Below are 12366 nucleotides of genomic sequence, written 5' to 3'. Positions count from 1 at the left end.
AAACTCTCGGCAGGATTTCTGCTGAAACATGCTGTTCTGCCTCCTCAAGATCATTCCTCGACTCACGGCGCTCACCTACTTTTTTAATCCTCGTGGGTGGCACTGATAATGGCTCATCTGTTGTGTATCTACAATGTTCCACTTTCATGCCTCTTCTACCCATCACGTGTAGAGATTCATGGTATGGGTTTCTGTGGCGTATCACTGTGTGCAGCCCACAGTGTGGCGTGGTCAGTGGTACAGTGAGAGTAGTGACAGAGTTTTTCCTTCCGCTCGGGTTAGAGTGGAGCCGTGGCTGTTAAACTTAGACGAGGATGTCTCACATCTTCTCTTGTTGGTGCCGACCTCCCTCGACAGACCACCATACGCCCACTGATGTACTAGCTCGAGGCAACCCTACAGTCAGACATAAACACAGATATGGCCAAGGGGGCCTGATCATGACTCATGGTGAACAGAACAGTCAAAATATCTTAGAGCTTAATCAAAATGTGATCAGGCGAGATTTGGAGATGTTTTGAATGTACATATGTCGCCTCATACATATCTATGATACATTCTTTGGTCAGAATGTCAAGCCTGCTGTTTTTCTCTTGCGTGTGAGTGTGAGTGGCTGTTTCCAGCCGCGCCATCACTTTCCGACGGCACCCATCATCCCCCTCTTTTTCACCTCCCTCGTCTATCTGTTCAATCTCCTCGCTCACTTTCTCCCACTCTCTAACCTCTTGCGTGTCCCCCTCTCTTTTTTTTTCTTTCTTTTTTTTTTTTAGTCTTATATTTTCTCTCCTCTGAGCTGAGTTCCTACTCTTTTGAGGCTTACTTCCTGTTGTGTTGCAGGATGTGGGGAGGAGGTGGGGCTTGGGGGTGTGGACTGCCGTGTGTATGTGTGAGAGAGAGAGAAAGAGGGAGGGAGAGAGTAATTCTCTCAACCATATGATTTAATACACCCCTCCTTTTTGGTAAGAGAGCTACAGAGAGAGGGAGAGTGAGAGTTTCTCTTCAGGTGGCGCACACACACTCTCACACAGATATGACCAAGACAGCAGCAATAGCGGCGAAGGACTTCTCCAGTATGTGGTTGCCAGGTGAGTGACTGTCTGTGCAGCCCTCTCTCTTTGCTGGCCTTCATTTACCAAGACCAATTAAGCTGAGGGAGATGTGGCTGTGTGTGTGAGAGAGAGTATGTGTGTGAGAAAGAACTGTGTCTATGCTGTTGATTAATGCCACAGAGTCTAACAAGCTCAGCTAATTAGAGAACATCAAAGGTTGCGAGGAGGTACGAAGCAAAAGATGTGGAAGGATGATGGATGGATGGATGAGTGGACGCCTGTCGCAGGCAGAGGGAAAGGTCAGTCCGTAGCCTGCCTCCATGTGTGTGTCTGTGTGTGTGTGTTGAAACTAAACACTTAATGCTAAATAATCTTGTGGAAAATACAGTTAAAAAAGTTGTATTAGAAGTCTATTGTAGCATACTGCTAATTCAGCGTTGCAGGTTGCTTGTCAACCCCCTACACTGTATTATTTATTTAATGTGCCATCATCAACAGCTTCTCTTTTTATTCTGACACTGCTGCGCTCACATTTGTGTTAACTTCATAGATGTTTTGCTGATAGGGTTCACTCCCAAGCGACTCTGAAACGGCGGTGAACTTGTGTTTGTTTGTGTACGTGTGTACGTGTGAGTTGCAGGGATGCACTGGTTATTGCTTTGCTCACTTTTAAAGTTTTAATTACAATCAATGGATCTAAAAGACACTTTTAAAGCATACTTTTTTGTTTAGTTTTTTGTTTTTTAAAAAGGGTTGACAGATTTGTAAAAAGAGGAAATTCCTCAAATAGCTATCGTTCTCAGTATTTAAAAATAATAAAAGCAGAAAGAAGTGTGACTCTTCAAGCCTCGCGGCCTCGTTTTGGTGGTCAGCTCTGACTGCGAGAAGTGGCAGACACTGTTTCAGTTGACCGACGACAAGTCTCTGAGCAAAGCAAAGCGGGCTGATGGCTGACTCACCAATTACCAGAAATCAAATTTGAAATGTCAATTAGCTCACATTTCTCAGTCTTTGCTGTCGTGATACAATTTCTAAAAAACTGAAATAAATTACCATTCTTAGGTAGTGACAGCTGTTCATAAGAATGATTCATGGCTTTGAAAATCACCAAGTCACTTCTGAACCTGCTGTGGTCACTGCTGCGACCTCTGGGAAGTTGCTCTGACCAGAGTGACACGTCCTCCTCGTAAACTGCAACAGATAACACACTACACTGTATCACAATGTAAATAAAACAACAAGGGTCTATATTAGTCTATATATATATATATTTAGAGAGGGAGAGAGAGAGAGACAAGGGTCTATATATATATCTATATATATAGACAAGGGTCTGTATATATATATATCTATATATATATATAATATCAGAAAATATCTATTTGTACAGTTATTTTCAAATGTTATATGTGAGCCTTGTTACATTTTAATAAATTAAGATAATTAAAACAGAATAAATGAGGGACTTTAAATGTCAACTTTAATAATGATATAATCTATATAGTCTTGCAAACTTACAAACTTCCTCTATTAAAATTGTGTCAATGCAATAAATGAAGAAAAAAGGTTTTTTTTTTTTACACCTTAACAGTATTCTGCATACTCTGTGAGCTGTTGTGCAGCGAGGAACGTATTTGTGAAAACTTTAAATTTGAATTCCTTTTTACGTCTGTCCATATTCCAGCACTGTTTGGTTAAATGTAGAAGTTTTTAGTGGGCTACTTTTTAGCATTTTAAGTCATTTTTGTGTGTTTGTAGACAATGCTGAATGCAAATTGAGCTTGGTAAAACAAAAAACAGTTTCAGCATCACAATCGGATGTCACAACCTTGATTGTCACCCCATCTACTTTTCTTCTTTTCTTTTGTTCTGCTTCCTATTTAATCGTTTCATATTTCTAATCAGTATTCAGTTTCTTTATTCTTAAATTCTGCCACCTGTTCCTTATTTTATTTTATTACAATTAAGACTTTAACTTCTTCCTCTTCATAGAGATGTGCAATAGATGTTTGGTTGGATGACAAACTCTTTGAAGATGGAAAATATGTGTTTGCAGACAAAAGTCAGCACTTCGCAGCAGTGCTCAGTTTTTCTGATCTGTAGTTAGTAAGTTTGATGACTCCAGTTCCCAGACACCCCCCTTGGCGCTGGGTTCTGTGTCCTGAATCAGAAAGCGGGGTGAGGGGTGGCGATGGTGGTTCAGGGTGGCTGCAGCAGCGGAGTTTCATCTCGGCCATAATACCCAGAGGAGAGTAACAGAAACAGTCCCAACTGAGCACAGACGCTGTTGTTCCTTGTTCCTTTCTGTTGCATCATTTATTCATGACACAGGATTATACAGCATTAAATGTGATCTATTTAAGATACAGCAAGTGTGGTTCAGCGCTCTGGTCTTGCAGGGTCAAAAATAAGCCTTGCTATAAGAGTAGCATGTAACAGTCTGATAATGAACAAGTCTTTATGTTGGGAAAAAAGTTTCTTAAAAAGTTTCCATGTACAGAAATCAATTTCTGCTTATTCAGTCTTAACTTTACCAAAACACATTGCTGTCACGTTGCATGTTTGTGTGTGCAGCAGTGGCTTGTAAAAGAGAGGGATGTTTTAAAAGATAGAGTGAAAGAGAGAGTGAGAGAGCGACAGAGAGAGAGAGAGAGAGAGAGACCCGGCTAATATTAATAGCCTCGCTGACAGTAAGTGTTGGGTTTAGCACTCTGCGTTCAACCCGGTACAAGGGGAAGTCGGGAGGGGAAGTGAGAAAAACACACGGCATCTTGATATACTGTCCCACCACTGTATTACTGACCACATTATCCACCACGCTACTGTCTGTAGGCCATTTTAAACCATGAATCAACACGCACCTTCTCTGTGTGTCCTGTGTCTGGGCAGTACAGTAGGAAGAGCTCTGTTTGCAGGCCTCACATTGCAGCAGTTATTTTATATGGTGGATTTGATTTTAGTGTGAAGATCTGAGCTCAGTAGTCCAATGTGAGAGGAGTGACAGCATATCGTAAATTTTGCTGTGCGACATATAATGGTTTCGTGGATATTAAGAGGAAGATGTAATTTTGGTGCATATTTAGTGGAGATTGAGCAACATTGGACAGTTCTTTGCGTTCACAAATAGCCACGCCGAATTATTCCAGAGCAGGTGCCATATGTAATGTTGGAATAACCACAAACTGACCCTAAGAATAGAATATCCAAATGCTTGCTCGCACATAATCGGTGGCAAAATTAGATTTAGATTTTTGCGGGAAACCCTGCAGTCGTTGTGTGCATGCATGTGTGAGCCCTGACACGGGGTTATGGCCTGGCGGCAGAGTGGAGCTTTTTCGAGCTGATCGTTCACTTCCCCCTTTCCCCAAAACACATTGCATGAACCAGAGTCCACTGTTCTCACGTCTGCTGCACTGAAACGAGTGCTGCTTGTGCCTCTGATCAGGGGACGGCAATTTATCTATAAGTCCTTGTCTTTACTGTGATTGCACTCCACCAGTGGTTTGTTCATTTAAAACTGCCGTCAGGTCAGTGGTGGTCAGTGGAGCAGCTTTGTTGTCTTCGCCATGTGTCACTACTGCCCCCCAATGGTGAAAAACCACACTTGACCACTTGCTGGCTGACGTTGAAGAAAGTCACATAAGACTGTTTTCTGCGTCATATTTATGAAAGCACAGCACCAGAAGCTGATGGGAAAATTGCAGTTCCCCATAATGTCAGTGCTTTCTCATCCGCGGCATGAGAAACGACACAGCGACAAGAGTGGAGATAAAGAGGAGGAAGGGTGAAAGAGGAGAGAGAAAAAGGAGGAGGGAGACTGAGAGTTTATTATGCAGGTGGCAGATATAATTAGTTGGTCGTTGGGCAGATTTGCATGTTTTCACAAAAGGGAAGTAGCTCTACATGTGTGTGTGTGTGTGTCTGAGTGTGTGAGTGTGTGGTTGTTCAGGAGAAACAGAAAAAGAGAGGGGGAAAGAAGTTTCAAATGGACAACACCAAAAAAAAAAAAGTTCTTTTACAGCTTGTGGTTTCAGACGAATAAAATGTCTTTCATAAAGAGATGCTAATACTAAGTGATAACCGAATACAGAATTTCTACACACAGAAGACTGTAGACATCTACACAACCACACAATTATGTATTCTCTCCTCAAGTCTTTACCGTCTTCCCTACACTCCCTGCCAAAATGCCTTTATGTTTTGTGATAAGTAGAATAAATAACTTAAATTTCTTGCCCCACTCTATTGCTTGCCGTTGCCATTGGGGCTGTCCCAATAGACTATCAACCAGGAAGTGATGTGGTCTTGTAATGAATGACACACGGTGTGAGACATTTTTAGTACAGATCTATGCCCACGTAAACAACCTCAGTTATATTTAGAACAAGCAAACACCTTGGGTCAACCTACTCTTATGTCAAACCGCTAATTGGAAAGAATGAATGAATGTGGGCTTGATTCCTCTAGTGAATGATTCAGCCGCATCGTTTGATGTACAGTGTGTGGGCCACAGTCTGTGACCTGAAAATTCTCAACCTCATAACCTATCTTGAGATCTGGCCATTTTCTTTCCCCTTTTGTCATCGAGATTCTGATCACCTGCTTCATCTCTTATTCTGCCTCCGTCTGTGCTTTTTTTGTCTGACACATATTTAAGAATCAGCCCGGCTGACGTGTTTATCTGTGTATCTTCCTGTGACAGATATCAGGATGCCAAAGCCAGTAGAGCTTGAGAAAGTCGGGGCTGACTCACCATTGGAGGGCACAGGTAAGATGTTTTGGGCCAATAAATACACACACGGGGTTTATAAATATACTATATGCTAAAATAAAAAAAGCCACACGTGCATGATATCGGAAATTGTGCTATGTGTGCTGCAGAGAAGATGTGATTTATCACTTTTTCCTTTCCCTCCCACGCAGATTCAGAGCGGAATGGACCTGAATCAAATCACCAGGTACATGTTACTCCCGTCATTATTACATTTATCTCGCACCAACACAGCCTTGAAGCTAAATCTTATTTTCTCAATTAATTTGCTAGCCGCAGTCTGATAGCAGAGCATTTTGAAAAAGCTCCATTTGTATGATCAAGAGCCAAAGATAAGAAAAGTCACGCCGTGTGCGTTTCCCCTCTTCTAGGCTCAGTCGATGAAAGTCAGTCCCTTTTCACTGTCACCAAACCTGAGCAACAGCAAGGTGAGTGTTTGATTGTGTGTCTGTCCATGAGCTGCCTGTGCATGCCTGGGCCCGTCTCTGTGCATCTTTTGTGTCTTAACGTCACACGCAAGGTTTTATTGACGGTACGGCTGCCTCAGCTTTGTATTCATTTCTATGCGCTGAATCACCTTTCTGTGGGGCCCATTCAGAATTGAAATAAATCAATAATTTTACTTGTCACCAAAAGGTTAAATCGCGCTAATTTGCATACCACAAGAGACATGCAAATCATTAAGCTGGAAGAGATCCTCTTTAACAGTTCAAACTTGCCCGGTCCAGTGAAAAAAGTCTCGTGCAATAAAAATACTGGACTGTTCTTATAAAACAGGCCAGAAACACTTTTCACAGTGAGGATGACAAAGGAGGGGATGAACAATGGCACAGATGTTATTATATCACGGGATTAAGGTAAACGTTATTTAGTCTAGCAGCGTCAAAAGTTATTAAAAGACGTTTGCACACACTTAAAAAAAAATACTGCGTACGCTCACTCGCCAAAACATTAGGTCTACTAGTGAAAATGAATGGATTGTAATTTAACAGCCCTGCACTAAATCTCCCTTTATGACTGCTAAAGTGTTTAGTTAATGTTGAAAGAGAAAGGTAGTGCATGTGCAACACAATACAGTTCAACAGTACTACAAACCACAGCCTCCCAACAGCTCGCTTTATTATTGTTATTTTGAACAAGTGCTGAATATCATGACCTTAATGAAGATAAGTTTTAGTGCATGATAGTTTATATTGAATTCTTTTGTTTTCACTGATAAACTGGCAAATGAGTGTGTATCAGAAAGGTTTACGTTAACGTCTTTTTAGTCCTGGTGATGGTAAAAACTCTGTATTGTCACTGGTATTACTGTCAGTCTTAAATAATGTTTTTCTCTCCTTGTTTATATGTTTGCATCATTATCCTGTGTAATTTATTTGTACAACAAACTATTTTAGATAATTGCTCTTCTACATTTTCTCTTCTTTTCTCTGTGTTCTTCCCAGCATAAGATGGACGAGTGTGCTGAAATGTCCCCGGCACTTCCTCCTTCTCACGGCCCGACGCCTTCACAGACAGCCCTGCAACATACACAGCTCATGCTGACCGGCTCCCAACTAGCAGGGGTAAGCCTGACTTAAAATATACACACACAGAGACGCATACTTTGCTTTGCTTTTACCTTGCTTGCTTCTCTTGTGCTGCTTTTTGAACACTTTGTTTCCTTCTCCTTTTCCTTCTTCATCTCCTCATCTCTCCTTTTCTACTACTTCTACTTCTGCCTCTTCACCAGCTGACAGCTCTGTTGCCAGCACAGCAGCAGCTGTTGCTGCAGCAGGCTCAAGCGCAGCTCCTGGCTGCAGCCGTGCAGCAGTCAAGTGCAGCCCATGCAGCTCATGCTGCCCACGCAGCTGCCCAAGCCAATCAGCAAGCTCAGGCAGCTGCAGCAGCAAATCAGCAAGCCCAGCAGCAGCAGCAAGCGGGACAAACAGGGCAGCAGGCTCAGTCCCAGTCCCAGGGACAGGGACAGAGCACACAGGAACATACCACGCAAAACCTCCCTGTCCATCCTCCTCCACCCCAGCTCACCCTCTCCCAGCCATTCCAGCTCACTGCCCAGGTACTGATTTCCGATCAAAGCTGTTTGCTGATGAGCGTTTTGATTGAGGAACTGCTTTCACACCATGGAACTGTTCTTCTTGCACATCTATTGTACATATCATGATTCACAGTTTCCACTTTACCTGAATGCACACATTTTCCGACTCCTTTATGTGATGGTATACAATAACAAAGTTTTTCCTCTTGCTTCACTGTGCTCTGTTCTTCCAAATTGGTTTCTCTCCTCAGCTGGAAATATACCATATACAAACACGTGTGTGACTGATATGTACCTATTCTTAGAAATGAGTATAGTCTCATTCTCTCTCTGATCTGTCCTCTCTCTCTTGATTAAACAGGACATTCAACAGTTGTTGCAGCTCCAGCAGTTGGTGTTGGTGCCAGGCCACACACTCCCGTCTCCTGCCCAGTTCCTCCTCCCACAGGCACAGCAGGGCCAGCAAGGTGGGCAGCCCATTTTGATGGCAGAATAAGTTGTAGATATAAACAGCCTTTTTCTTTCATTTTTTTTTTTAAACATATTTACACTTGATAATGTGATTTTTTTCCCCCTTAGGACTCCTATCGACACCAAATCTTATTTCGCTACCTCAGCAAAACCAAGGGAGCCTGCTCTCTGCTCCAACTAGAATGGGACTCCAGGCACAGGTTTGAGGAAACTTTCATGCTTTAGTCAGTGGAAAAGGAAAACCCACTCTTTGCGCTTCTGTTTCTCTGTCTCTTTTTCACTTTCGTTCCTCTGATTTGTACCTGCTGCAGCGAGATAAAAGCGGGGAGGTGAGTGGTGGTGGAGGCGTGACCACGGTGCCCTCAGTGACCTCACATCCAGAGGAACCCAGTGACCTAGAGGAGCTGGAACAGTTTGCTCGCACTTTCAAACAGAGACGCATCAAACTGGGCTTCACACAGGTATGGAGAGACATTATGCAAGTAAAGGTTGCACAAGCGTTGGTGCATTTTGACTGGTCTTAAACTGTACTGTACTGTTTTTTGTCACATCTATCCACCAGGGAGATGTGGGCTTGGCGATGGGGAAGCTGTATGGCAATGACTTCAGTCAGACCACCATCTCCCGCTTTGAAGCGCTCAACCTCAGCTTTAAGAACATGTGCAAGCTGAAGCCACTGTTGGAGAAGTGGCTCAATGATGCAGGTTAGCCCACATCACAAAAAAACAGTACTTTACATTCAGATTACTCCATGACTGACGTACCTGACATTAATTTCGAAAGTCGCCAAAGCAAGAATACCACATTCAGTCTGATCAGTCAGTATGATATTTTCCACATCTGCAGTTACTGTGCATAGAGTCTGTGTTATCTGCTGTAGCCAGTTTAGCACTGACTTTGTCTGTGTGTGTATGCATGTCGTTCAGAGACCATGTCCATAGACAGTACCCTGCCCAGCCCCAGCTCTCTGTCCTCGTCCTCTATGGGCTTTGAGGGGCTTCCTGGTCGCCGCAGAAAGAAGAGAACCAGCATTGAGACGAATGTACGAGTGGCTCTGGAGCGCGCATTTATGACGGTATGATAACTAACCTTATTATTATTCCCACATGTTTCCCTTATTACTTTGTCTTAGTGCCTTTCTTGTTAAAAGATAATAGTTAGTTAATAATGGAAGACATTAAAAAAGCTTGCCCAAGTACATGATGATAATTTATTTAAAAAATAAGTGGTTTCAACCTGCTTCGATAATGTCTTTCTATACGAATGAAGACGATTGTGTGTTTTCCTGTCACCACAGCACATGACATGCAGGACAGAAAAAGGTTTTAATCATCAGATCAGATCTTCATTTTGTTTCTGCACATGTCATGGCTTGGTGTTTTTAATATTTCGCATCATTCCCGTTACCCTCCCTTCCTGTAGAACCAGAAGCCTACCTCAGAGGAGATCCTGCTGATCGCCGAGCAGCTCAACATGGAGAAGGAGGTGATCCGGGTTTGGTTCTGCAACCGCCGGCAGAAAGAGAAGCGCATCAATCCCAGCAGTGCCACCCCTCCCTTGCCCAGCCAGGCCCCCTCTGCCCCACCAACGCACAAACAATCCTGCTACAGCCCCCACATGGTAAATCCATCCTGGACCTCCCTTTTCCGCTTGTTAGTTCACAAAAATGCATCTTTTCTTTGTTGCATCTTTCCTTTAATGACGTTAAACATGTCTGTAGTTTAATTCACCTGAAAGTTTTTCTTTTTTTTATGACAGATGTCCAGCCAGCTGTCGCAGGCCATGACCAGTCTCAGCACAACGGTGACCACCATGTCCTCTGTCTGCCCCCTGACTTCCAGCCTCACCTCCACCCACCCTTCTCTCACCTCCACCCACCCCTCCCTCAGCTCCGCACCCTCCCCGGCTACTCCTCCTCCTCGCAGCACAGCCAGTCCGGCCACTCCCAGCCACAGCACACTCAACCTTAACACAGGGTAAGAGACTGTGAGACAGTGTCAGCATGTCACCTTTAAAGTCAGATGGGCTTTTACAAATCTGGATTTGTAAAAGCTGGATTACACACAACATTTATTGCACTTTTCTCGCTCCTGAAAGGAGAATTACTGTTTCTGACGTTTCCTCCTTTTCTTCCTTGTTTTTTAAATTAAGGCTCTAGAGGATAGAGTGTGTGGAAAACTGTGTAAAGTGTACACTTGATCAAAACTTGACTGCATTTGTCCTGGTTTTGGAATATCTAACTCCAATGCAGACTTTTTCTGAGAAAATTAGGCCATACACAGACAAGATAAAGAGTACCAGGTACACAGTTTCTGCACAAAATACTTTTTCAGTGCCTTGATCAGCACATAATACAAAAAAAAAAACATCTCGTACTGTCTTGTTAATCTAAGAAAACAGGTTTAAAAAAAAAAACTGTTTGCATGGACAGATCCCAATGTATGAGTGGTACCAGAAAACACGCTGAGCCTTTATATATTAGGGCTGCAATTAGTTTATTTATTATTTAGTTTTTAGTCACTATTTCTTCATCCACGTAGGCCTGAATGAAGGCAAAACATTTAACACGCACAACAACCACACATTTCCATAAACAACCACACTATGAATACTGCCAGTGCACCACGCTCGATTCACCTGCAGTTTGTAGTTAAATGGTTGATCCTCTACACTCTCACACACACACTGATATCCCAACATGCAACTGCTTCCTTTGTGCAGCAGTGCGTTGTAACCCTGTGTGTGTGCATGTGTGTGATTCTTGTGTTCACAGCTTATGGCGTATGGGTAAAAAGAACGGTGACGTGTCTAACTACATCACCGATTTTGCTGCAAACTTGAGGTGAATACGACAAGAGACACACACACGATAACGATCATTCAGATTTGTGTTTGTGTATTGAGTTAGGTCGACTATTTCTTGCATTTTTCCGGGACACTCTGTCTCTCTCTGCATTTCTAACCCCCCTGTTCACGTCTATGAAGCCAACTGTCAGCAAACTGCAGCTCTTCGTATGTGCAGCGATGTATTTGCCCTCTGCTTGTCCTTGCCACTAAACCTGCTTTTTTTCCCCCCCTCACCTTTTTTCTCCTCTGCCTGTCTGTGTCTGTGTAAATGCTTGCACATGTATGGTGCTGTGTGCGTGCGTGCGTGGGTGTGTGTGCCACAACAGGAACACTGTGATGGGAGTTAACACAGGGATGAACCAAGCCCTCCTCGGTAACAATCCCCTGGCCACTATCCAAGGTGTGTGTGAGAGAAAACAAGAGAGACATTGAAAGGCAAATGGGCTCATTCAAGGAGAGAAAGAACCAAGATACAAAGCCATAGCAAACTGATAAACTGAATATAATTTAGAGGTCAGAGTAAGCGGTATTAAGAGTATTAATATGTAATTTCTGGAAAAATCACAGAAAGACTTTTTTATGTTCAGTGTATAGGCCGTGAGGGTTACAGAAGCCTTTCTCTCATACGCTCCTACACAAACATAAATACTGTACACGACGCATCCCCTCTCATATGCCCACGCAAGAAAAGCACAGAAAACACAGTGAATCTCTCAATTGTGACCACCAAACAGTCCCCACCGCCGTCAGCGCAGCATTTTAAATAAATTGTGAGCGTGAGACGGGGGGAGGTGCATCAAAAAGAGAAGTGTGGTGATGAGTAATACGGTTATACATGGTGGGTGAATCAAGTCGCGCTAACTGACTACCGAGTGGAGACACGGATGAATAAGCAGCCAAGTGTGTTTGCTCATCCACGGTGTCGAGGCAAAAACGAGTTGTAGAGACGAGAGTTCTTTGCCATACGGCGTCATCCGCATCCATAAATCTGTTCCATCGAGTGTCTGTGTGTGAGTGACGGGGGCTCTTGTGTGGGCTTGTGTTTTTGTTTTTGTGTGTGTGCGTCTGTGCTGTCATCTTGAGCCTTTCACCTCTTCATCTTGGCGTTGGTCAAATGCGTTGATGATCAAAGGGAAACGTCACGATAAATCTTTTTAAAGCAGTTTGGGAGGCTTTTAGCAGGTCATCTC

General features: G+C 43.2%; 1 protein-coding gene across 4 annotated transcripts in view; it reads left to right on the top strand.

The window, feature by feature from the left end:
* The window catches only part of pou2f2b (POU class 2 homeobox 2b), a 43014-nt gene that overhangs the window by 22306 nt on the left and 8342 nt on the right, over positions 1-12366 (top strand). Inside the window, exons 2-15 of one of the 4 annotated variants that reach the window (XM_084557348.1) lie at positions 5752-5817; positions 5973-6007; positions 6192-6248; positions 7266-7385; positions 7553-7879; positions 8220-8325; positions 8438-8529; positions 8641-8790; positions 8892-9033; positions 9256-9404; positions 9752-9949; positions 10088-10305; positions 11103-11171; positions 11503-11576. In XM_084557348.1, coding sequence (XP_084413474.1) covers positions 5752-5817; positions 5973-6007; positions 6192-6248; positions 7266-7385; positions 7553-7879; positions 8220-8325; positions 8438-8529; positions 8641-8790; positions 8892-9033; positions 9256-9404; positions 9752-9949; positions 10088-10305; positions 11103-11171; positions 11503-11576 — 1803 coding nt within the window. Of the gene's footprint in view, positions 1-935; positions 1086-5751; positions 5818-5972; positions 6008-6191; positions 6249-7265; positions 7386-7552; positions 7880-8219; positions 8326-8437; positions 8530-8640; positions 8791-8891; positions 9034-9255; positions 9405-9751; positions 9950-10087; positions 10306-11102; positions 11172-11502; positions 11577-12366 lie in introns of those variants that run through there. The other 3 variants (XM_084557346.1, XM_084557345.1, XM_084557347.1) reach the window with 3 other exon arrangements.

Source organism: Chelon labrosus (genome assembly GCF_963514085.1).
Source record: "Chelon labrosus genome assembly, chromosome: 12".
Lineage (NCBI taxonomy): Eukaryota > Metazoa > Chordata > Actinopteri > Mugiliformes > Mugilidae > Chelon > Chelon labrosus.
Note: the sequence above shows the minus strand (reverse complement) of the source record. Positions and strands in the feature narration are given on the sequence as shown.